The 24,529-nt window shown below is 32.9% G+C and overlaps 2 protein-coding genes and 1 pseudogene across 2 annotated transcripts; 1 reads left to right on the top strand and 2 right to left on the bottom strand.

Annotated features, from left to right (window-relative positions):
* Positions 1 to 14,703: 14,703 nt before the first annotated feature.
* Positions 14,704 to 17,513, top strand: LOC139881288 (amino-acid permease BAT1 homolog; annotated as a pseudogene).
* On the bottom strand, positions 17,510 to 20,980 carry LOC139881287 (uncharacterized). Its single transcript, XM_071865789.1, has 6 exons — positions 19,844 to 20,980; positions 19,121 to 19,777; positions 18,808 to 19,044; positions 18,459 to 18,578; positions 18,182 to 18,316; positions 17,510 to 17,611 (listed from the first exon to the last, which is right to left on the bottom strand). The coding sequence occupies exons 1-6, from the start codon at positions 20,978 to 20,980 to the stop codon at positions 17,510 to 17,512; spliced, it is 2,388 nt and encodes a 795-aa protein (XP_071721890.1).
* A 180-nt stretch (positions 20,981 to 21,160) lies between these two features.
* On the bottom strand, positions 21,161 to 24,516 carry LOC139881285 (uncharacterized). Its single transcript, XM_071865788.1, has 6 exons — positions 24,391 to 24,516; positions 23,598 to 24,278; positions 22,938 to 23,156; positions 22,419 to 22,590; positions 21,862 to 22,331; positions 21,161 to 21,754 (listed from the first exon to the last, which is right to left on the bottom strand). The coding sequence occupies exons 1-6, from the start codon at positions 24,514 to 24,516 to the stop codon at positions 21,161 to 21,163; spliced, it is 2,262 nt and encodes a 753-aa protein (XP_071721889.1).
* Positions 24,517 to 24,529: the final 13 nt, after the last annotated feature.

The following is a 24,529-nucleotide window of genomic DNA, read 5'->3' as shown; positions in this document are numbered from 1 at the left end:
TTTTGGAAGTGGCATCTTCACTTGGAGTTCAAAGAATCAGAATATCATTGCACAATCCATGGCTGAAGCAAAATATGTGGCTTTGAACATGTCTGCAAAACAAGTTGAATGGCTCAAGAAAGTCCTGTTGGACATTGGTGAATTGAAGAACAGATATATAACTATCTATTGTGATTCCTCTTCTGCAATTGCAATGACAGAGAATTCAAATGATCATATAAGAACCAAGCATATAAATGTCAAATTCCATTTTGTGAGGGACTTAGTGGAGAAGGAAGCTGTCAATATTGTGTTCTGTAGATCTCAGTTTCAGATTGTAGATATCTTTACAAAATCACTTTAGAAATGGAGGTTTGATTTCTTGGTGAAGATGATAGGAATGAAGGTCCTACTCAACAAACGAGGAGTTGTTGGAGTGACTTATTTCATGGAACTTGTCTTTGTAAAGAAAGAAAAGAAGAAATGCAGATTCTTATAGTTGAAGAAATCTAAGTCGTCAATGGATAAAGCAATCAAGTCAATGCATTTGTCAAATCTCTCTTGGGAAGCTTGGATAATTCTGAAATCAATGGAAGGAAGAATGGGCCGATTAAAGGCAATGCAAAGAAGATTGTAGTTGATTCTGCATTTGTGACTATTGAGGACGAAATGAAATATTGGAAAAAACTTGAGGACCTTGGTGTATGTGCAAGAAAAGTCAAGGACACTGCTAACATTTCTGAAACCGGTCGAGCCGAAAATGCAATTGAGACTCCACCAGCCGGAATTGATATTTGCGAAGGTCGTGACATAGATGGAAATGATCGTGGCAACCTCAAGAACAACGACATTATGTTTAATTGCTTCGCAAATCAGCTGATCGAAAAGCCCCAATTTACCTAGGGTTTCAGGTTATTGTTTCATTGCTCAGCTTTCTCTTTCTTCTGAATAATTAGGGTTAGCTTATCTTTTGATATTCTTGATGGGTTTTGATGATTCAAAGGGCCATTTAGGGTCGACTTGATGCTCTAAATATGATTATGAAGTCAATTTTAGCAATTATCTAGTAATGAACAAAATGTCTGCTCGATCAACTTGAGTTCTGCGTTTCTACTGTCAGAATTGGAGATTTCTACTGCAAGTTATTTTTTTCTAGTTTTTTTATTCAGAAAGCACACATTGGTGATTGTGAAGATGTTTTGTGTACAAACCTTGTGATAAAAGAGCTCAGAAATGATCATGGTACTCAAATTAGCTGTTTTAGTTTAGATTCTGCATTTTCAATCTCAGTTTCAATTTTAGTCAAACAAATGAAGAAGTTTAAATTGGAAAAGTTCAATAGTAGTGTTGTAAAGATTTCTGCATTGGTACAATGTCATTTGAAGCACTGAATCAAAAGTCAAGTACAAAGTCACTCATTTGCTCTTATGTGTGTTCTTCTACAAATTCGAAGTTCATATGCAGATGAAGTGTAATATTTGTTCCAGCTGATTGTAGACTCATTTCGAAGATTAAAAGAAATAAAATGGAGTAAAGAGCAAGCAAAATTTGGTCGTTTTAAGTTTTTTGACAGATTTGTGTAGAAGTGGTTTCAAAAGTGCTTTTTTGCTTTTCGTACATGTAATTTCATTTTCAATATTTTATAATTCAAGTTTATGACATTTAGGGTAGTTGAAGATTAGTATATAAGATCCTTAACTTTTCCCTTTTCGATCATGAGCTCTAAGTTTTATTGAAATCAAAAGTTATAGATTACTATTAGTTCATCAAAGTTCATCCTTTTATTTCTCCAGTTTTAAATAATTTTAGTTTGTGATTGGTGATTTTGAGAGAAGGCTTAGTACTAAATCGAAATCTAAATTAGTTTTTAGGACCAAAACATCATAGATATCTATATTAAGCTTCAGATCAGATTCAATTTTTGCACTAATATGATTATCATTCACTTGGTTACAAGTTTTCAATCCTGTTTCCATTAGTATTATTCTGTTATTTTATTTTAGGTCTTGTGATCTTGTATCTCGTCTCCGTTAGGGATACTCAGTTGATAATCAATATCATTGATTTAAAATTATAACTTGAAATCTAATTAAACTCAAATTTTTAAAATACATATGTCAAATTATTATTCGTTAATAAAACGCCATATATCCGATGTTAATTTGACAATAAAATTTATAATTGAATTTACAATCGAAAGAGATTTAATTTACAATTGGAAAAATCCTTAAGATTTATTATTATTATTAATCGATTCCACACTTTAATATAATAAAATAGAATACACAAAGTCTTAAGAAGTTGCGACCAAAATATAATTTGAATATTCATATTAACTGCCAGTACGTAGGTTAGTGCTTCATCAGTTTCTGGTTTTACTACTTAATAAATGTATTAGAATTTGATGCATGCACGATTCATATCAATCGTAAAATATTTCTAGAGCCGCCACCCCACCATCGACGTATGCCTTAAAAACGAAATTGGGTAGAAATTTCAGCCTAGCTAGCTCTCAAACAATTAGTTATCTTTTTGTTAAGTTTATCTGTAACGAAATTAGTCGCCAAAATATAAAATTAGAAGAAGACAAAGGCTTAACAGGAAGAAGATTATATATGACGGCTGGATGATGATGTTAATAATGACAATCAAACCATTACAATATAACTACTACTAGTTGGTTTTATACTGATCATTTTCTGAAGATTTTATTTCACGCAAGAAAGAAAATTTAAATTATCAATTTATAAGCTACTTGCCTAGAACACATAATATAATATAATATAATCATTCCTAAATACAATAAAAATTGAATACTCTTGATATTTAAATCAAATATAGATATCGCCTCCCACCTAAAAATTTATTTTATTTTCAAAAATAATAAACATCAATTTAGTTGTTCATATTGTGTGAAAAATAAGATATTTCCATTTTAATTAAGATTAGGAAATACAATATAGCTGATTTTATTATGAATAATAGTTTAATAAAAAAAATTAGAAAAAAATAATATATATTATACTTTGATTAGGAATAATTTAATTAATAATATGTCCATTTGAATAGGAAAAAAAAAGATATGTCCATTTTAATTAGGAATAGGAAAAAATTACTAATTGTTTAAAAAATAAGATATGCCGTTTCAATTAAGAGTAGAAAAAATTTAGCGGATTTTTATTAGGAATAATAGTTTAATAAAAAAATTAGAAAAAATTAATATCTTATATAATTTGATTAGGAATAATTTTTTTAATAATATGCCCATTTGAATAGAAAAAAGAAGACATGTCCTTTGTGATTAGGATAAAAAAAAAAGAATATAATGAATTTTAATTAGAAAATTTTATTTAATAAAAAAATTAGAAAAAAAGTATAGTACATTATAATTTTATTAGGAATAATTTTTTAAATAATAGATAGAAAATTTATTAGATTAAAATTATTATATTAAAAAAAAATAATTGGTAGAATTTTATAAATAATCTTTATGTTTTTATTGCGCTTTTAATTTCCTAATTAGAATAGAAAAAGAAAAAATATCATTGATTTAAAATTATAACTTAAAATCTAATTAAATCTAACTTATTACTATTCATCAATAAAACGTCATGTCTCGAATTTTGATTTGACAATAAAATTTGCAATGAAATTTGTAATTGAAAAAAAAATATAAAATTAAAAAATTAAAAAAATCTCGCTATTATCTATAAAATTTTAAAATTGAATATGTATGAAATCGTTTTGTTGACTAAGATATAAAACAATCCAAAGGTTAAAGATTTTGTCGAAAAAAATCCGATCATATCATAGATGTCCATCAAATTTGATATATCTTAAACATTTATGTTTATGAATTATTTTGATGTATTCTCATAAATTTATTATTTTTCTTTAACATTGATAGTATTTTGAGCACTAAATAGAAGTCGTCATATCTATGTAATATATATATATATATAATATGAAGCATTCTCCTTAATTTACCTTATGTTGTCATTTATTTCTCTTTTATATTAATTAGTTCATTTACAATTTTAACTAATTGATGAAGTACGATGATTTCATTCAGTAAATTATTTATTATTATTTTTTGAAGTTATTATTATTATTTATTATGATCAATCTCATTTCTTTTAGTTTATGAATCTATACCTATAAGATTGTGTATATTTATAATGTCATTTGAGAGCTAGAAACTTAAGATGTTTATGAATCATATAACAAGAAGTTCTTAGATTATTAGGTCTCAACGAGGATGATTAAAACTCACATTAAAAATCATTTTGGTTCAATTATCATAATACATATAGTAAATCGATAAGAAAGAAAGATTCTGATAAAGAATAAAAGCTCATAAGAAAAATAAAAAGTGCTAGAAATTTTTCTAATACAATTTTACAAGTATAATATTATAGAGAATGGAACTCTCTTACGTACATAACTAATATAATAATGATACGATGATGGATAAATCAAAGAGATTAGGTCCAAAAGTTTAAAGGCTTCAATAATCAAATTGAAGCCACAACCTTCGACAGATATATGTTAAAAAAAATAAAGAGATAAAATTTGATCATTAGATAACTGTCTCACTAAATTATATTATCTCTATCTGAAAATATATGATATTTAATATTTTGATTAATATGGTATGTTGTAGTTAATCAAATGGAATGAGTGTATTTTTGTGAAAAGAAATATATTTATTAAGTTATACATGATGTTTTGCTCAATTTAAATAAGCTTAAAAAATATATTTTTTGAAAAAAATACACATAATATATATTTTAAGTTACATAATATATATTTGAAATTCAGACATGAACACTAAGATAGAACTCTAACCAAATTGGGATTTTTCGAATGGCTAATTTGCGAGACAATTGAAGGGTATGTCGTTGTTCCCGACACTTCCCTGAGTCTGTTCTCCGGTCGCCTGACCTTCGCAAATTCGCCATCCGGTCAGTGGAACGCCGTCTTTGTTTTCTTCAGTCGAGCCCCCAAGGTTTGCAATAGGTACACCAAGGTCCCTGAACTTTTTGGCGATGTGCAGTTTCGTCCTTTTGCAGAAGTCATTTTCTTCTTCCCTGTTCAGTTTTCCAAAACACTATTTTGATTCTTCCACCTTCATAATAATTCTCAGGATCATCTTGCCGATCAGATTAGTCGAGATCATCTTTTTTTTTGTAACTTTCTTCTTCTTCAAGTTTTGTTTCTTCTATTGGAAGTTATTCTTACCTTTTCTTTTCTTTTTTTCCTTTTTTGCCGCAGCCATCTTTATTTCAATAATCTCAAATTTCTCGAGACGATCCAATCCAACAATAACTAAGTCTGAGTAAATAAGTTAACGGTGCGGTTAATATTTGAGAGATGTTACATGCGATGAAGTAGAGTATTGTGATGAAGTAGAGTATTGTATATTCTTGCTTTTGAACAAAAAATGTTCGGAGTACTTCGAAGAAGTTAATTAAATACTGTTTGGTTGTGATAATGGCAGTAAATTAACTCATGCATGTTAGAGGTGGTTTGGTGGAGGCCGGAGGGAGGAGGCAGCGGCGACACATTAATGTTTACTAATAAAATTAGTATCTACAGTTTAACCTTATTGACATTCAACTTCCTAAATTTTATTTTAAAACAGGATATGGCTCCACCTATACGGCATATTTCAGCTGCTAAATAAGGTCTATAAACAAAGATGTATGTCATAGTTTATTAAACAAGTCCGTGAATCCGTCGGACAGAAAATCCGTACATTTAAAAGTTAATAATTTATTTATATCATATAAAAATTTATATACTAATTATTCATATTAAACATTATTAAATATATGTCAAGTATTATATAAAAGACTCTACATCATTATAATTATTTTGATTTTATTTCAAAATTTACAATCCTAGAATTAAAAATTTATTTTATTTTCAAAAATAATAAACATATCAAAAAGAAAAAATTAAATATCAAGATTTGATTTCATAATAAAATTTATAATTGCATCTAATCAATTTAGTTGTTCCTATTGCTTGAAAATAAGATATGCCCATTTTAATTAAGAATGAGAAAAAAAAATAACAGATTTTTATAAGAAATAATAGTTTAATAAAAAAAATTAAAAAAAATAATATATGTTATACTTATATTATGAATTTTTTAAAAAAATATGTCCATTTGAATAGAAAAAAAGAAGATATGCCTTTCTTAATTAGGAATAGGAAAAAATAATATAATAAATTTTAATTAAGAAAAATTATTAATTAATTAAAAAATAAGATATGACTATTTTAATTAAGAATAAGAAAATAATATATAGCAAAATTTTATTAGAAATAATAATTTAATAAAAAAGAAAAAAGTAATATATATTATAATTTGATCAGGAATAATTTTTTTAATAGTATGCTCATTTGAATTGGAAAAAAAATACATGCCAATTTTAATTAGAAATAGAAAAAATAATATAATAAATTTTAATTAGGAAAAAATGTTTAATAAGAAAATTAGAAAAAAATATAGTGTATTATAATTTTATTAGCAATAATTTTTTAAATAATAGATAGAGAATTTATTAAAAGTAAAATTATTATATTAGGAAAAAGTAATTGGTAGAATTTATTAGAAATTATTGTGTTTTTAATTTTTTAATTAGAATAGGAAAAAAATAATATTATAAATTTTAAACTGTAACTTGAAACCTAATTAAACTCAAAGTTTTAAAGTACATGTGTCAAATTACTATTCATCAATAAAATACTAAACGTCAAATTTTGATTTGACAATAAAATTTATAATTAAATTTGTAACTAAATAAAATTTTAAATTGAAAAAATCCCTCTACTATTTTTAAAATTTTGAATTAAATTTCTTTAATTTATCAAGAAATATGTAAATTGTATACATTGTTATTTAATTTAATCAAATTCATTGATTTCAATAGCTGCGAACTAAAGTTGTGTTGTATCTACATATAATTTAAACATACTAATTTTCTTTTAGCATACATCTTAATTCAATAATTTATAGATTTATTTATAATAATGTAAAAGTAATTCTCACATTGATTTTAATAATTTATATTAATAGAATTTTTAATATTAACTTTGGATTATTTTACTTTCAAAAAAACTTTGAAGTTTTTTCTAAATTAAATTTATAACACCCATATATGGGCCCCCGCATTAATTCCTAATCAAAGTCTATAATTGTTTTTAATTCAATATTTTAAATAAATTTTAATAAATTTTAATGTATATTAAAATTAATTTTATGATCAATTTATATATATTAAAAATATAACTTTTCGTCCAGCTCCATGACTCGTAGGTACATACTTAACAGTTTAATGTGGATCTGTGCCAAAACATGTTTATGCGCATTAATTTCGGGACTAAAATTCATACCATCCAGACACTGTTTTGGATTGAAGACTAACTAATTAATTGACGAACGATCAACCGAAAGAAACAAATCGATAAATCAATTAATAATGAATTAAATACATGGTGGATTCTCTTCTTCTGAATTCAAGAGCATATGAAATATTTTTTTAAAAAAAAAACATATGAAATCACACGTGGTGCTGACTACTGGTGTCTCTAACAAGGACTATTACAGTTTCCGCACTGCTGGTCTCGATTGTGAATCTCGATTTCGTATATATTGGCGACACTTTGAGCCAATAGAAAAAATTGAAATTTGTCAAAAATTGACTCCATTGCATAATCCGAATAATGAAGTCACAATTTTTATTATAATATAAATATTAAAAATGATGATTGGTTTATAAATGTAATCATATTTTTCTATTGGTTCAAAGTGAGATTGGGACTGCAAAGAGAAATCCATCTTGAAAAAAGAATTTTATAATGATCGTTGACACATAAACAACTAAAAGACAAAAGCTGATCTATTTTTGGTTAGGACCTGAATTGGACATGCTCTTAGAGTATCTCCACCGTTAAATCTAAATGATAAAATTGAGATCTCATTTGAATTATAATGCATGATATGGTACTAAAACCCCAAAATTTTCTCTCACCCAACTCTCTTACGAGGATTTGTCTCTCATCAATTCAATTTATATTTTTCAATATTTTATTATTAAATATGTATAGACACACAACTCTACACCAATCAAATTTTCTTTTAACTTTAGTTTATAGCTATTTAATTCAAAAGTTGAGATTTAAAAGTTAGAATTATAGAATGGAGTAAATAAACTCAAATTAATTTTTTTTTAATTTTTGGAAAAATTTATCTGTTGTTTCATAAATACTGTTCATGTTGTTAATCCACTCAAAAATTAACACGTGTATTATATCTGATGTGAAAATCAAAAGACTCAGCTAAATTTTTAAATTGTCTAAATTATCCTCATCTCTCTCCTCCTTTCGCTCTTCTTCAGTCTTTTATAACCGCCCAACACCATCCTATCGGAAAATCGATCTCGCATCTCTCTATCTCTTTCAACTACGAATCATCTACGCCATTTTTTTATTTTTTTATCAATAAACAGCATGAACAGTATTTATAAAACGGTATATAAATTTTTCCCTTATTTTTTAATGTACGTGTCATTCATGGCACAAATTAAGCTCCAAAATTAGGATTTTAAGGTGCGGATGCTCTTAGGGTTTAACAAAAACCAGTCGAGAGTGTCTGTACATAGATTTGGTTTTCTGGTCTTCGAATTTTAATTTTAAAATTTATGAATATTATTCTATTATATTATGATCCCCATTTAAAAATATTATTTTAGCCATCAAAGTTGTTGACGTGGTCGGCTGCTTTTGGTAAACAGTTAATTAAAGTTAGCTTTCATTGGGAAGATAATTTATAATTAGAAAATGTGAAGCACTTTTTGTAATTAGAATAATAATATTGTAATTTGCAAGATAGACTGCAAGAGCAATATTGAAGCCAGTTAGGGATACAAGTTAATCATTTTCGGTTAGTCATGTGTCGGCTATGCAGTGTTGTGGTGAATTTCTGTTTAGAGTTGACAAATTCATGACAAATAAAAAAATTAGCACTATTAAAATAAAAAATCAAATTAAATAAGAATAATAGTACTATTGACTACCTCATAATCCACTTGATTTCGGTTTCGCAGTTTGCCTAGTTGGGATATATAGATATACATTTTGAAAAAAAATCCGATTACTACACTGTCCTGATTATGTACAGCTAGTTGAACTCGAGCTCCCGTTTCTTGCTGCGTGATTGAGTTTGAAAATAAATAAATAGTTCAATGATCTTTAACTTTTGTTTCTTGAATATAGAGGAACCTAATTCATTGTTAGATATATAATTCATTATTAAATATAGTTGAATTTAATGTGTCAATTATCTTTAATATTTTTCAAATGAATCGTCACTCTTTAATTTAGAATACAAAAATATTAGAGCATCACTAATGGAGAGCCAAGTGAGAAGCCAGAGTCAGAAGAGGATGCATGACGATAATATTTCAAAAAAAATTGGACAATATTATTGAGGTTGTTTGTTTCATGAGGCCAATATATCAAGATGTTCTAGAAAGCTTGATCAATGTTAGGATTGAAAAGAAAAGTGAATCAGTAAAAAAAAAAAGTTTCAGCAAAGATGAAGTTTGGAAAGAGAAGAAATGAACAGCAATGAGCTGTTTTGGGAAGAATTGCAGCAAAAACCTTCCTTGAAGTGTTTAAGGTGAAATTCAGTCAAGTTGGACCGAAACTAGTGGTCGAAGCTCAGGCTAGGATCCGTTCAAGCAATGTTGAAGAGAAGAAGAACACCGTTGTAGGAATGGACCAAAGTGTACAACGAAAAGAGTTGAAGGACCTTGGTATCACTGGATCAAACCTGAAGGATGTTGTGGTTATTTCAGAAACTTTCGAAGCCGAAAATACAATTGAGATTCCATCGGCCGGAATTCCGATTTGCAAAGGTCATGGCGTGGCTGGAAATGATCGTGATAACCTGAGGAACAACGACATTGTGCTCAATTGCATCGCAAATCAGCCGATCGAAAAACCCTAAAACGAGGTAGGGTTCTTGTTAGGGTACGTTTTCTGGATTTTCCAATTTCAGCTTGAAGATTAATAAATTAGGGTTAAGTGTTATTTTCTCGATAGTTGATGGATTTTAGTATTTCAAAAAGTAATTTCGTATTTCTTTGGTGGTCTGAATTCATTGAAATGGTCAATTTTATCAATTAACTAGGAATTAATAAGTTGCTAGCTCGATCAATCCATTTTCTGAGTTTTGCTGTCAAAAATTGGAAATTTATATGCTGGCTATTTTTCTTGTTCCTTTCGATCCAGTTAAGCTACATTGTGCTATTAGAAGTTGTTATGGAGGTTTTTGCAAGATTTTAGTATAAGAAGATGATAATTGCCATTTTCTTATTTCATTTCAGAAGAAGTTTAAACAAGTCCAATAGTCATTTTATTTTTCAATCAAGTTATTGAAAAAATAAAGATGTAGAATCATTTGTTAGGACATTTAGAAGCTTCCTGCAATGGTTATACTCATTTATCATGGCTGAATCAAAAGCAACCTTTGAAGCTTTTTGTGTTTTGATCTGAAGATGAAGAAGAAGAAAATTTTCACAGTTGCAGAATTATCAGATTTATTTTACCAGAAAAATAAAATTTTAAAAGAAGAAGTGGTGTTCAAGAAATACATATTGCCATGAGATATGTGACATTTTCTCATGATGTGGTCCCAAAATTACTAGCTGTTTTTCATTGTTTTTCATTTTTCAGTTTGATTTTCTAAAAATTTTATCTAATTTCAATTTTCAGTTATTGTAATTAGATTAATGACGTGTAGGGTTGTACTGAGACTACTATATAAAATGTCTAAACTTCATCTTTACTCCTTATGAGCTGTGAATGAAAAACAGAGAAAAAACATTCAAGTTCATCATTATTTTTACAGTTTCAAAAATCTTTCTACATTTGGTATTTAGGAACACATAAATTGACCTAACTTTAGTTTTATTTAGGATCATCCACCCTTAAACACTATGAGAACAATCCTGTTTAAATATTTCATCATCAAATCAAAATCACGAAAACAACAATCATCAAATTTTTAACCGTTGAATATGTTTCTTTAGCTACAAATCATTAAATCTATTTAGTTCAATTTGAATTGTGTCTGGTGCTATTCTTCTTACTGTAAGAATCAGTTTCGACTAGTCTATCAAATATATATATCAAAGTAAATATTCATATAGATAAATGTAGAGTGAAAAATACTAGTGTAAATTTGGCAGAGTGGTAGAATATTTAAAAAAATTGCAGTGTAACATTGATATTTTCAACACCCGACGTATAGGAAATTTTTTTCTTCTCTGTATTGCCTTTTTAATCAATTCAAAAGACTAATGAATACTGATATAATTCTTCAACCAGTATAAATTAATGTAGATGAATGTTATTACTAATATCTTAGTGGTCCTTTTAGCTAGACCAGACACAATATTAATTAAAGACTTTCCGATCGACTTGTACATATATTAATTTATAGTAATATATATGTACATATCATTGCGAGTGTGATTGCGATGCCAATATAGCTGGAGTAGTAGAATAATGGATTGAGAAGTCGAATAATAAGCCAATTATTAAAAGCCAAACTACTAAATTTGGAACAATGTGATTCTGTGGTTTCTCATATTCTTTCAAATGATCCTTGTCTTCCCACAACAGCAAATCATATTTAATAAATTTTAACTACAATAAATATTGATGGGCAACCTTCAAATAAACATTTTTGTTTTTAGTTTAAAACTAAGCGTCAACTGTGCTTATTCCTTTTTTTTTTTTTTAATTCTTTCTAATTAAAAATATATGCGTGGACGGGAATTCTTGTGATGCTTCCTTCAAAAAGAAAATTAAAATCTTATTCAGATCAAGGATTGATGCGACGTTAATTAATTTATTGTTTGACATTTTGTTTGTTGCCGGTTCCCAAAAAAAAAAAAAGTCGAATAAATAAATAAATAATTAGCAAAAGAAAATTTACAGAAACTATGTACAGAATTAATCAGTGGTGGCTCTATTGGCTAATGCCAAAAAAAATTTAAACCTTTGTTATGATAATGACATTTTGTACCCCATTGTTTAATAGTAGTAGTTTTGTTGCCGTTACTTTCCGTCTCCCACTCACTATACTGTTGTTGGAGTAACAGATTGAATTTATCTTCGTCTCCTTCTCTTTGTTGTTTCTCAATGAGATCTTTCACTACCAGCTGATGATCTCTTTTGTATGCCTTAATTAAGAGCCACTTTTCAGTATCGTATTTGTATAAAAATGAACAAACTTTGTAGCAGGTTACATAAAAAAAGCTCAACATGTCATACTGCGATATATATCATATACAATTTACTAGCTTATCGTATATCATACGATCAGATACATTAAAAAATATATTAAATATTTATTTGTTTAAATTTAAATTTTGTTCAAGAAAAAAAATCAAAAGGTTAAGAATAGAAAAAATTGTACTATTTCTAGATTTTCACTATCATATTTGTACATTAAATAATATATTAAATATTCATATTTCTAGTTTTTCACTATCTTAGAGCAAAAAGATCCAAAAAGTTAAAAATAGATCAAATTTAAACTTTTCATCATCATATTTGGTATAAATATGAACAAACTTTGTAGCAGGTTACATTAAAAAGCTCCACACACATGAAAATTTATTGGAAAGTACATGATGCATAATTTTAATGATCCAGTTTTCATTCTAATAGATAGCTCAATGTTTTTTTTTTTTTAATTTTTTATAAACAAATATTATTACATCAAAAGCTAACTTTTTAGACTAAAATTGACCTTTGATTAGCTCACCACTCTAATCAAACCTCAGTTTCACGGATCAAAGAACATTTGATGCATTTCATCCAACAACTCCTAGCCATTGGTCATTAAGTCCGAATTTGAGAAGTATCGATATTAATAAACATCCGGCACCAACCATAAGGACTTTTAGCTAGCTAGTATTCCATGTCTCACAAAAGTTGAACTGTTACCAATTTTGCAAGGGCGTCGTTATGTTGTCATCGTCGTCGATGATATCAGCGTCATTTCAAAGCAATTCAAGAGCTCTTTGGCATTGTTCAAGCTTGTAAGGTCTCCCGTCATCAGCCAATTGTCTGTTGATGATCAAGAACCAGCACCGACGGTCTCTACTTCCACGATTTATTCAATTTTTAGTTTCTATTTGGATTTTGATTACTCATCATCATGGTAAAAAAAACAAAACCTAAAAGAATTTTGATAAAAATAACAAAGTTGATTTGTGCATCACAAATAATTGAGCTGATTTTGTTAAAAATAACAAGATTGATAAAAATAGGTTTCTTATCATCCAAAAACTTTGAATCATTGAGAAGGGGTAGGTTTGTGAATCACAAGCTGCAAAGATTTTCGATTCCGGATTCTTCTTCTTGTCATGTTTGAATTCTTTTTGAAGCGTGCCGGAAATAATCTAAAAATAGTTGGAGAGACCAAAAAGTAACGGCAAAATAAAAAAATAAAATAAAAACCTATTAAGGAGTGAGGGCTAGAAACATCATTATAATGATAAAATTTAACTTTTTCATGGCATGCATTAGCCATTTCATTAGTGGAAATAGAGCCAGGCATTAATCAGCGGTTGTAGTTATTTTTTGTTCCCTAATTCTTGCATTAAGCATTGTTGTATAAATTTTATTTGTTAGATATTCTTCAAGTAATAACATTATATGATGATTGGCTGATAGCTATGATAGCTTCTTTAGGGCATAATTCAAGCTCTAAAATCTGTGGCAACTTTAAATTAAGAAAACAAAATTGTAAGATATGATCTCCAAAACTAAACTTGTTAAAACTAATGGCTTTCTACCGAGGGGAGGGAAAAAAAACACTACGAATTCTTAAAGAATGATCAGGACTCTGATTTTGTCTCCTACAGCTGCCGTGCTAGTCTAACAAAAATTATTTACCCCACCTACTAAAATAAGCCATTAGGGTTAAGAGATTGTTTGTTTTGATTATATTTTCAGGGTTTGTTAGGATTATTCATTCAATCCTCAAGTAGTTAGACTTTTATCATTTAATCCTTACACTTCTATGTAGGTCTATGATGTCCTTTACTGAGTCTATAAATACAGTGTATATAAATATCAATCTCAAAAATTACATATATGAAAAGATATTGACACAGAAAATAACATACAAATAAACATGATATTATATATATAAATATTTTCTCTCTTCAAATTCGATTATTATTATTACAACAAAAATGCTACCCAAGAAGTATTCTGCTTCCTAGTGTTCCTAATGGAAGATCCACTTGTTTGGTCCTTAGCCTAGAAACTGAACTGCGTGGCTTTTTTGAAAGGCCTAAATATTAATGTAATTGAGCTAGCCGAGAACTTTGTGATATCCTTAATTTGTCGACGATGATGACGGATGAACATAGAGTTTTGTCAAGATTTTGAATTGAATTGCTTGGACACATGTTTCACTTGCAAGTATAGTCAAGAGTGGCGACCTGTCTCTGTTTTAATTTCAAAATAGGCTCCTCCAGAGATTCTGCAATATTTAATACTACCAAACAACAAAATGATGTTTGATATTTTATTTTTCTCATTACATTAAAGTTACTTCTTAATTACAGTAGTATATGCATGACAGAAACTTAAGAGTAAGTAGTAAGAGCAGAGAAATTAGAAAAGATGGGTTCAGGAATAGTGCATGTGAACAATGGTGGTCAGGAAATATTGGAAATGGATTCTGGAGAAAAGCGTCTAAACGAGCTTGGCTACAAGCAAGAACTCAGAAGAAAAATGGTCGTTCTCATTTATTTACTAATTAATTCCTATATCAGACATATTGCTAATTGTATATTACTTTTGCCTCAAAATACATAATGTTTTAGATTTTTATGTTCATTCATATGAATATGTATCTAGTGAAGAATCTTAACTAAATACATATACATATGAATGAACCTAAAACTTCAAACCATCATGTATTTTGAGATGGAGGGAGTACTTATTAATTAAGTCTGCATTAATCTTTAACTAATCATTTCGATATCAGACATTTGTGAAGACAATGGCAGTAACATTTTCGAGCGTGTCAGTTTTCACTGGAACGCCATTGTATGGTTCAAGTTTGCAATATGCTGGTCCAGCAAGCATGTTATGGGGATGGATTGTTGTCACTTTCTTTACCTGGTTTGTCGGTTTGGCCATGGCGGAGATCTGCTCTTGTTTTCCTGTATGCTTTCAAATCACCTTCTTGCATTTAATTTTTTTTTTTTTTATGGGAGCCTTAATTCTTGCATTTCTACAAGGTAGTAGAATGTATTTTAGTATTGCAAATCACTGATCCTCCTTTTTAAATGCCTTTAAGATTAGCGATCGTCTGAGCTAGGGAATTATCCTAAGTAGGATACTTTGAAATTATTCTTTCCTAAACAATGTGACAAGTAAATAGGGACAGAGGTAATATATTGAAAAGAACATAACTTTAAACGATGGAGTCAATGATATATAATTGAATCGACAAAGTAATTAGGTCGAAAAGAACATAACTTTTAAACGATGGAGTCATTAGGTCGAAAAGAACATAACTTTTAAACGATAGAGTCATTGATATATAATTGAATCAAGTAGAATATGTTGGAAGCTCACATTTCTATCCTTGTTAATTAGACATGTACATTTTTATACGGCAAAAGGTACCAATGTAGTTCAATTTCATTCCATAAAATTTATATGAGTACTTGCACTGAAACAGACAACAGGTTCTCTATACTTTTGGGCTGCTCATTTGGCTGGATCGCGGTGGGGTCCGTTGGCGTCCTGGTGCTGTGCTTGGCTTGAGACTATTGGTGTTATCTCTGGGATTGCTGTTCAGGTACCTAAATTAGCATATTAAAACTAAATTATACAAGACCAAATTTATTATAAACGATGAAGATGAAAAATAACTCTGTAAATTTTTTTGTTTAGGCATATTCAGGATCACAAGCATTGCAAATGATAATTCTTTTGGGGACGGGAACCAACAAGGGTGGAGGCTACTTTGCTCCGCCAAGCGTATTCTTGTGTATGTACATAGCCATTATCCTTATATGGGCAGTATTCAACACATTTGCTTTGGAAGTTATTGCTTTCCTCAACATCATTTCATTGTGGTGGCAGGTTTTCATCTAATTAAACTCTTCATACTCTTGCTTACCACATATTTTTAAACGTGTGATGTCCTTATGTTTTAAGAAATTCTATGGATATGCAACATTGGTGGATTAGTGGTTACTATAATGCTACCAATGGTGGCTCGGCCAACACAATCAGCTTCCTATGTATTCACACACTTTGAAACATCTCCAGAATCAACAGGAGTGAGTAGCATACCATATGCAGTGATACTATCATTTCTTCTTGCACACTTCAGCCTTTTTGGTTACGACGCTGCGGCTCATCTCACTGAAGAAACTAAAGGTGCGGATAAAACTGGCCCTTCCGCTATTCTCTCCAGCATCGGCATCATCACAGTTTTTGGTTTGGGTTATTATTTGGCTCTCACTTTCAGCATCAAGGTACATATGTTATTTTACTGTAAATGGTCGTTGTGGGTTATAAATTCCGCATTCTTACGACTATAGCATTTGTAATGCAGGATGTAAAATATCTATATGATGAGAATAATGAGACGGCAGGAGTACTCGTACCTGCACAAATTTTTTACGATGCATTCCATGGACGATATCAGAATTCCGCAGGAGCTATAGTTTTCCTCAGCATCATCTGGGGCTCTTTCTTTTTTTGTGGCCTGTCAGTAGTCACAAGTGCAAATGAGTCGTAAGGAGAACAAATTCTAAATATCATCGACTTAAAATGCATTAATTATTCCCGTCGTCCCAAAATACAAGTAAATACTTGTGTAGAAAGTGACATGTATTTTGTGATAGAGATAATACAATGTATTCCTAGTTTTGCAGGTGTATGCTCTATCGAGAGATAATGGAATCCCCTTTTCGCCTCTATGGAGAAGAATACACCCCAAGAAAAAGGTTCCGATTAATGCCATGTGGCTATGTACATTCATTGCGAGTGTTATTGCTCTACCAATACTGAAACTTGATGTGGTTTTCACAGCCATTGTATCTATCACTACAATTGGATTGGTAGGAAGCTATGCCATGCCGATATTTCTTAGGCTTGTGATGCCTAGAAAGGATTTGAAAGCAGGTCCCTTTTGTCTGGGCAAGGCAAGCAGACCAATCTGCCTGGTGGCATTCTTGTGGATATGTTATACATGTTCGGTGTTTCTTTTGCCAACTCAATACCCAATTAAATGGAAGACTTTCAATTATGCACCAGTTGCAATTGGAATTAGTTTGACCTTGATTCTCCTATGGTGGATTTTGGATGCAAGAAGATGGTTCAAGGGACCTGTTAGGAATATTGATAATAAAATTAACGATGGTGCAAGTATATATAGAAATAATATCATAGAGAACATAGAAATTTAAGCTCTTGTATATGCAACCTCATGTTCATCTTCTTCATCTCCAATTTCTTCTTGGCATGCGTTTCTTTGCTTTGACACCGTTGCCGAAAATATTAGACTCTACATCATGTAGTTCTTTTTCAGAAGATTAAAAATGGCACAGAACAAATTCCATGTGTAGCAGACTCTTGAACAAATTCCATCTATACCTTGTTTACATTACTTCATACACTTTCACTCTATAAGCACATTTCTTTTCTCTTGAATAACTTTTTAGTTTTCTTACAACATTTTACCTACAATTTTATGTATTCTATACACAGACGAGACGTAACAATAATAGACTCTTGTATTGAAGATTAGTCTTTACAAATTGTGATCTCTTCAACAGAAGCATATACCTGCCGAAGCTTTTGTTCACTTTCCATCATAATAACATACCTGACATAACAAAATGAAGAAATTTGATTTAGAACTAAAATGGTAGTATATACTGTAGTTAGTTCTCTACAGTTTAGAGTGAAGCTACTAAAGATGTTGTGATCCCACTTCAACATGAATTTTCGCCGCCAGCATGCTAAACAATTATTCTAGCAGAAACAAACTACGAGAATACACTGAATCGGCATTCAAAGTCCGGTAAACTAACAGGGGACAGCTCCAAATCACTAAATTGCTTTTGATGCTTACCTTAAAGGTCCGATCACCAAACCCAACGAAAAGCTTTCCTTGCCAGCATAACATAGTTGTTACAACAGCATTACAGGGGATCGATCCAACAGGAATCGAATCTAATTGAAGGTTGTTGTCTCCGTTCAGGAATTCCTATGCAAGAGACAATAGGATATAAATCTTAGACTTTGTGGGGGGAAAAAATTAGTTTTACAACAACAACTAAAGATTTGTATTAGGGCTGAAACTTTACAGATGCAAATGTGTTTAACTTCAAAAGAATTACACTTCTTACCTGTACATTGATGGTCTTATCCCAACCTCCTGTAAACAGCCATTTGCCCTCAATGCTGACCGTGAAAACAGCTCCACTATGGTCCCGTGTGGATTTTATTAACGAATCATCCTTCCAAACCTGTAAGGTAATATTAAAAGCACACCTAATCAAGGTTTTACGAACTTACTGGCTAGACAAAAAGGGTTACAATTTACAAGCAGTTTACTGAACATCATTTCCAAGAAAATGAAGTTTAGAAAAATTGATGGCTTGTAATGAAAGGACATCAGTTAGAAATCTGAAATTGCTTGCCAATATGAAACTTCTACAATTAAAACAAGTTTGAGATCAGAGAAAGATAAAAGACCTCCACGGTGCCATTTTCATGAGATGCAACAAGAACTTGCTGATCTGCAGCAATAGACAAGACAGCTGAAAGATTTCCTGGTGTGCCTTCCCCTAACACAGTCAATAGACTATGATCACTTAAAGTCCACAATCGGATGGTTCCATCCCAACTTCCACTGTACAATACGCCATTACAGACAGCTAAAGTGGAAACTGTCGATCTATGACCCATCATTGTGCATAATAAGGTTCCATCCTGGATATAGAATGTAGTTTACATTAATCAATTAAACTGTAATAATAGCACGAACTCAGCTCAAGTCATACATTACCTTCAATGACCATGCTTTAATCGTCTTGTCGCCGCTACCCGTATAAATACATCCATTCCCTCCAGCAGTCAAAGAATGAATCCCACTAAAGCGCCAATCTTTTTGCTCATTCCATTTCTTTAATGGTTCTTGTGAAAGAGGGTTACGAGTACTCCACACAAATATACCACCTCCACCATCAGCACTTACACACAGTGGCTCTTCTTCCTCCACAAAAATTACATCCATGACCTTATGCTCATGACCTCGAAATGTCTGAACATGAGAAAAATCCACCAAAGACCATACATGGATTGTTTTAGCATACGAGCTTCCAAACAGAAATCCCCCTCCAACAGCTAAACCTGTGATGCAATCAAGGTGGCCCTCCAAATCTTTCCATTTAAAATTCCCCTCTGACAGTCCATCAACCAAATCCTTTTCAGAACTTGCCTCTTCAACATTATCTATTACTTTTGTCTCTAATAGTTCCAGTTGAATTAAACAACGACCTTTACTCTCTTCACTAACTTCCACGTCATTCACTTTGATTGCAATATCAAATTGAGGAACAATAACCATCTCTCGGATGCACTTCCACACATCAGTCACAAGTGGGCGACTCTCAGGATCGGAATTCAAACACCGACAAATAATCTTCTGTAGTGGTAAAAATTCCTCACCAAGTTTATCTCGAAGCAAAGAAGCTAGTTTCTCCAAACTAATCTCTCTGCTAGTTGAAACAACTTTGATGGTCTCTTCGTCGAATTGCTTAGGGAAAAGTAAGCTAAGCAAGATACAAGCCAGTGACCAAACATCATCAGACCCATTGCCAAGTGAATATTTAGAGTAACCACCAAGTTGTACCACCTCAGCACCATTTTTCTTCAAAACCTCAAACAAAGCCTCTGGACTTGCAAACATCCCAGATTTTCTTAAATGACTCACCAAGACTCTAATTTCTTCATCCTCAGTTCTTCTTCCACCTTCTGCAAGATGGTTACGGATTCCTCTGCCCATCAATAAAATCTCACTCAAATCAACATACGCATGCCCAAACTCATCAAATTTAAAGCAAGAAAGGCCTAAACAACCTGCAATCAATCCCTCCTTATTCAAACTAATGACTGCTTCACATATCTCCATAGCTATCAATCCAAAACTAAACAACCCACCTTTGGGCAACCCATCAAAATCAAGTATTGGCATTTCGCTAAGCTTCTCAAACACTATAAACAAAGATGCGGATTCCAAATCACCCCACAAACCAAACACTTTACAGAGACGTTTCGCATTCGAACAAGCTCTAAAAACAACAAGGAGCTCTTGTATCTGCTCTTCTCTCATATCAGCCAAACATTTCAAGACTTTAGCCCAATACCCAAACTTTAAAACAGAATCCTGACAAGAATCATCATCATTCGTTAAAGAACCAACCTCAAAGAGCTCTATTCTTTGTCGTCTATCACCACCATCCTTCAAAGCCGTCATCGTCGTCGTTGAAACGGCATCGGGCGGGAGCACCCAGGTCTTCCACTCGGAGTATAACTGATCAGACCAAATTTGACGATCAGGGAAGAAGAGGTGATTGCGATCAAGGATAGAATCGTCATTTACAGATAGTTTGTGGGGTTTAGGGTCTTGTGTGTTTGTTGTTATGAGTCGTAAGAGGTCGATGTTTTTGGGGAGAGCAGAGGGACCGCCGCCGGGAGGTAATTTGACGACTTGAGTACACGCCGGGCAGCGAACGGCGAGTGGGAATTTTCGAGGGAGGTGGTTGAGGCAGTTCTGGCATGTGGTGTGTCCACAAGAGAGTACGCGCGGGATTGTGAAGTCGCCGTCGTACGTCTGTAAACACACCGGACACTCTGGTAACTCCATCAAAATCGACCACTGTCCTTTTGCCGCACAAGTTGTTCGTTATTTATTTATTTACTAGCGGCAGGTGCGCAAAGCGCGAGCAAATTGGTTATGTTGTAATTTTTAGGGTCAATATACGTATTATGGTATCATTGGTAGACGATGTTTACGATTTTTTTGAAGTAAGAATGCAAACTCTCATTAAATAAAATCACGGTCCGAACGGACAAATTCAGCCACAGTATGAGGCAGATTATTACATCTAAACGAAATTAGATTAACCAAAGAAACATAATGAGCGAGAGCGTGAGCCGGTCTATTACCGCCCCGTTTGACGAAACTAAAACGACAAGAAGCAAAAGAAGAAGATGCCTTATCCCTAATAGTTTTGGTAAGATGGCCTATAAGAGAGAAACTCGTGGAAGACGTACACAATTCCTTGATCAATACCTCACAATCTCCTTCAAGACTGATATTCCCCAAATTCATGTCTCTAGCCAAGTCAATACATTTTAGTGCAGCCACTGCCTCTGCTTGCAGCGCAGAGCCTTGTCTCCCCAACCAGCCCGACCAAGTCCCAATACAACGCCCACAATGATCACGTACTGCCATGCCAAAACGATTAGTAGTACTTCTCAGGACAAAAGCAGCATCAAAATTAATTTTGAACATACCAGGTTCAGGGGGAATCCACCTGTCCTGCGATGTAACCAGTCCAGGATTAGGCCACGGTTCGAGAGCAGCCTCCAATGTCGAACAATTGAGCAACCAACGATGGAACCCCCCCACTGCCGCCTTCGGAATAGCACATTTGCGCAGGAAAATACAATCGTATTGTTCCAAATCCACCAAGCAGCCGCAACAAATAATTTAAGCTCATGCTTTGCAAAAGATGAAAAGACCTCCTGAAGCCACAATCTAGCATCGAAATGCTGCGACAGTAAGGTCGGACTCATGCCCAACTGTAACCAAAACTGCCGCGTCCACCGACAATCACGAAACAAATGAAGGATAGATTCAGTAGGTTCAAGACAAACCTCACAATGCGCCGGAATATGTTGCAACCCACGGTGAATCAAATTGTCCCTCGTCGAAACAATACCTTGACCTAATTTCCACGCGAAAAGTTTCAGTTTAGGCATCAATTCTAGTTGCCATATCGTATTCCAATGATCAAAAGATGGAGCATTAATGAGAGTAGAAGAAGAATGGTTCAAAAATTGTTTGGCCACATAATAATCACTTTTAACAATATACACCCCACTAACATTATGGTCCCAAATCCATTGATCCCGATGTGACCCAGAGACGAGAGGAATAGCCTGAATAGCCGCTACTTGAGATTCAGAAAAATGATCATGTAACAAATCATCTTTCCAACAACCATTCACATGATCAATCAAACATGACACTTTAGCATGAGACTACAATAAATGAGCTGAGTAAGGGATATGATTACCTGGGATCAGCGAGAGCCACTTGTCAAAAAACATATTAGCTTCCAGTCCATCACCAATACGCCAAAGCCCACCTCTTATCAATATATTCCTAGCCTCAATCAGACCTCGCCAGAGAGCAGAGGGATTATTAGCCAATTTAGCATGAATAAAAGACGTTCGCGGGAAGTACTTCTATTTTAACACAGTTGTCATCATACTATTTGGTTCCGATAGCAATCCCCATCCTTACTTTGCAATCAGAGCTAAATTGTATGCTTTAAGCTCCCGAAACCCCAGGCCACCTGAATCCCTTTTCTCACAAAGACTCTTCCACGCCATCCAATGAAGCTTCCTCTCTCCGTCCTTCGAGCCCCAAAGAAAACGAGCACAAAACTGCTCCAAAGCATGACACAGCCCATCCGACAGCTGGAAAAGACTCATGACGTAGGTCGACAATGCCTGAAGAACTGATTTTATCAAAACTACCCGCCCCGCCTTAGACAGAAACTTCCTTTCCAATTAGCCAAATTTCGTCGCACTCTGTCTCTTAGAAACTCAAAGGACACATTCTTGTTCCTACCAAGCATAACAGGCAGACTCAGATATTTATTATTCTCCAAAGGCTGAGAGACCCCCAAATATTGCTTAATATCTCCCCTACGCTCATCTTCTACATTCTTGCTGAAGAGAATTCTAGATTTGGCGAAATTAATCTCTTGACCAGCCGCCGCTTTATACCAGTCGAGGACTTCAAGAAACTGCTCACAGTCAGCCAAAGTCGATCGAAAGAAAACTAAGCTGTCATCTGCAAAGAGGAGATGAGAAATCTCAGGTCCACCCCTACGTACATTAGCCCCTTGAAGCAACCCCCCCCCTCCCCCCCCCCCCCCGAGTTCGGTCATTGATAATAGCCGTGAAAGTTTCAGCACACAAAACAAACAAAATTAGGGAAAGAGGATCCCCCTGCCTTAGCCCACGTTTCGAAAACAACACTTCAGAGGGTTTGCCATTAATCAAAAAAGTGTATGTAACAGAGCGTACACAATTCAAGATGAGGGAAACCCAAGACTGCCGAAATCCAAGTTTCAATAGACAAGCTTCCACAAAAGACCACTCTAACCTGTCATAAGCCTTCTTCACATCCAGCTTTAATGCCACAAAACCTTTCTACTCGGACCCATGTGAAGTAGGGAATATACCAGTTCAAAAGCCACCGCAGCATTATCAAAGATAGAGCGGCCAGCAATAAAACCTGACTGGTTAGAGGAAATAATAGAAGGCAACCACGACCTCAATCTATTAACAATGCATTTGGACACCAGCTTCATAATCACATTGCAAAGACTTATAGGATGGAAATCAGAGGGTACCTTAGGCTCTTTAACCTTTGGTAGCAAAACCACATTGGTATGATTATAAAGATCCGGAACCTGGCCGCCGTGAAGAATCTGAAGGACCGACTGCGTTACAGAGGCACCTACAGTAGGCCATAATTTCTGAAAAAATGTCGCATTCAACCCATCCGGCCCAGGCGACTTAAACGGACCCATTTGCTTGAGCACTTCCGTAACATCCTGTGCAGAAAAAGACCGACACAAATCTCTATTAACCTCTTCGGTCACCGTTGGCTGAATCAGATCAATCACTCTCCTAATATCGCCCTCATCCGGCCTCGCTGAATCATAGGCTTCAGCAAAGTGTTCGTACATGATTAGCGCAACCTCCTCCCTTTTACTACGCCAAATCTCATTACCATCAAAGAGACCAGCGATAAAATTATTCTTCCGTCTCTGAGCAGCGAAGGAGTGAAAATATTTAGTATTCCTATCTCCCTCTGTAAACCAACTTACTTTTGCCCGCTGATTCCACATGATGGCTTCCTGATCCAGAAGACGATTAAGCTTTAACCGCGTTGAACGGATTTCCTCCCGTCTTCCACAAGATTACTCCGCGTCAAAAGAATCGTCAATCATGACTGAAGCTTAGCGATACATGCTGGAATATCACCAAACTCCTTCTAACTCCACCTGAAGTGCGCAGCTTTGACTCGACTGAGATTGCCATCAAGGCTATAGTGTTGTCTCCAAGCCGCTGCAACAATTCCAGCACATTCTTCATTCTTGAGACAAAA

Source organism: Rutidosis leptorrhynchoides, unplaced genomic scaffold (genome assembly GCF_046630445.1).
Source record: "Rutidosis leptorrhynchoides isolate AG116_Rl617_1_P2 unplaced genomic scaffold, CSIRO_AGI_Rlap_v1 contig14, whole genome shotgun sequence".
Classification (NCBI taxonomy): domain Eukaryota; kingdom Viridiplantae; phylum Streptophyta; class Magnoliopsida; order Asterales; family Asteraceae; genus Rutidosis; species Rutidosis leptorrhynchoides.
The sequence above is the reverse complement of the archived record's forward strand: the minus strand, read 5'-3'. Positions and strand labels throughout refer to the sequence as shown.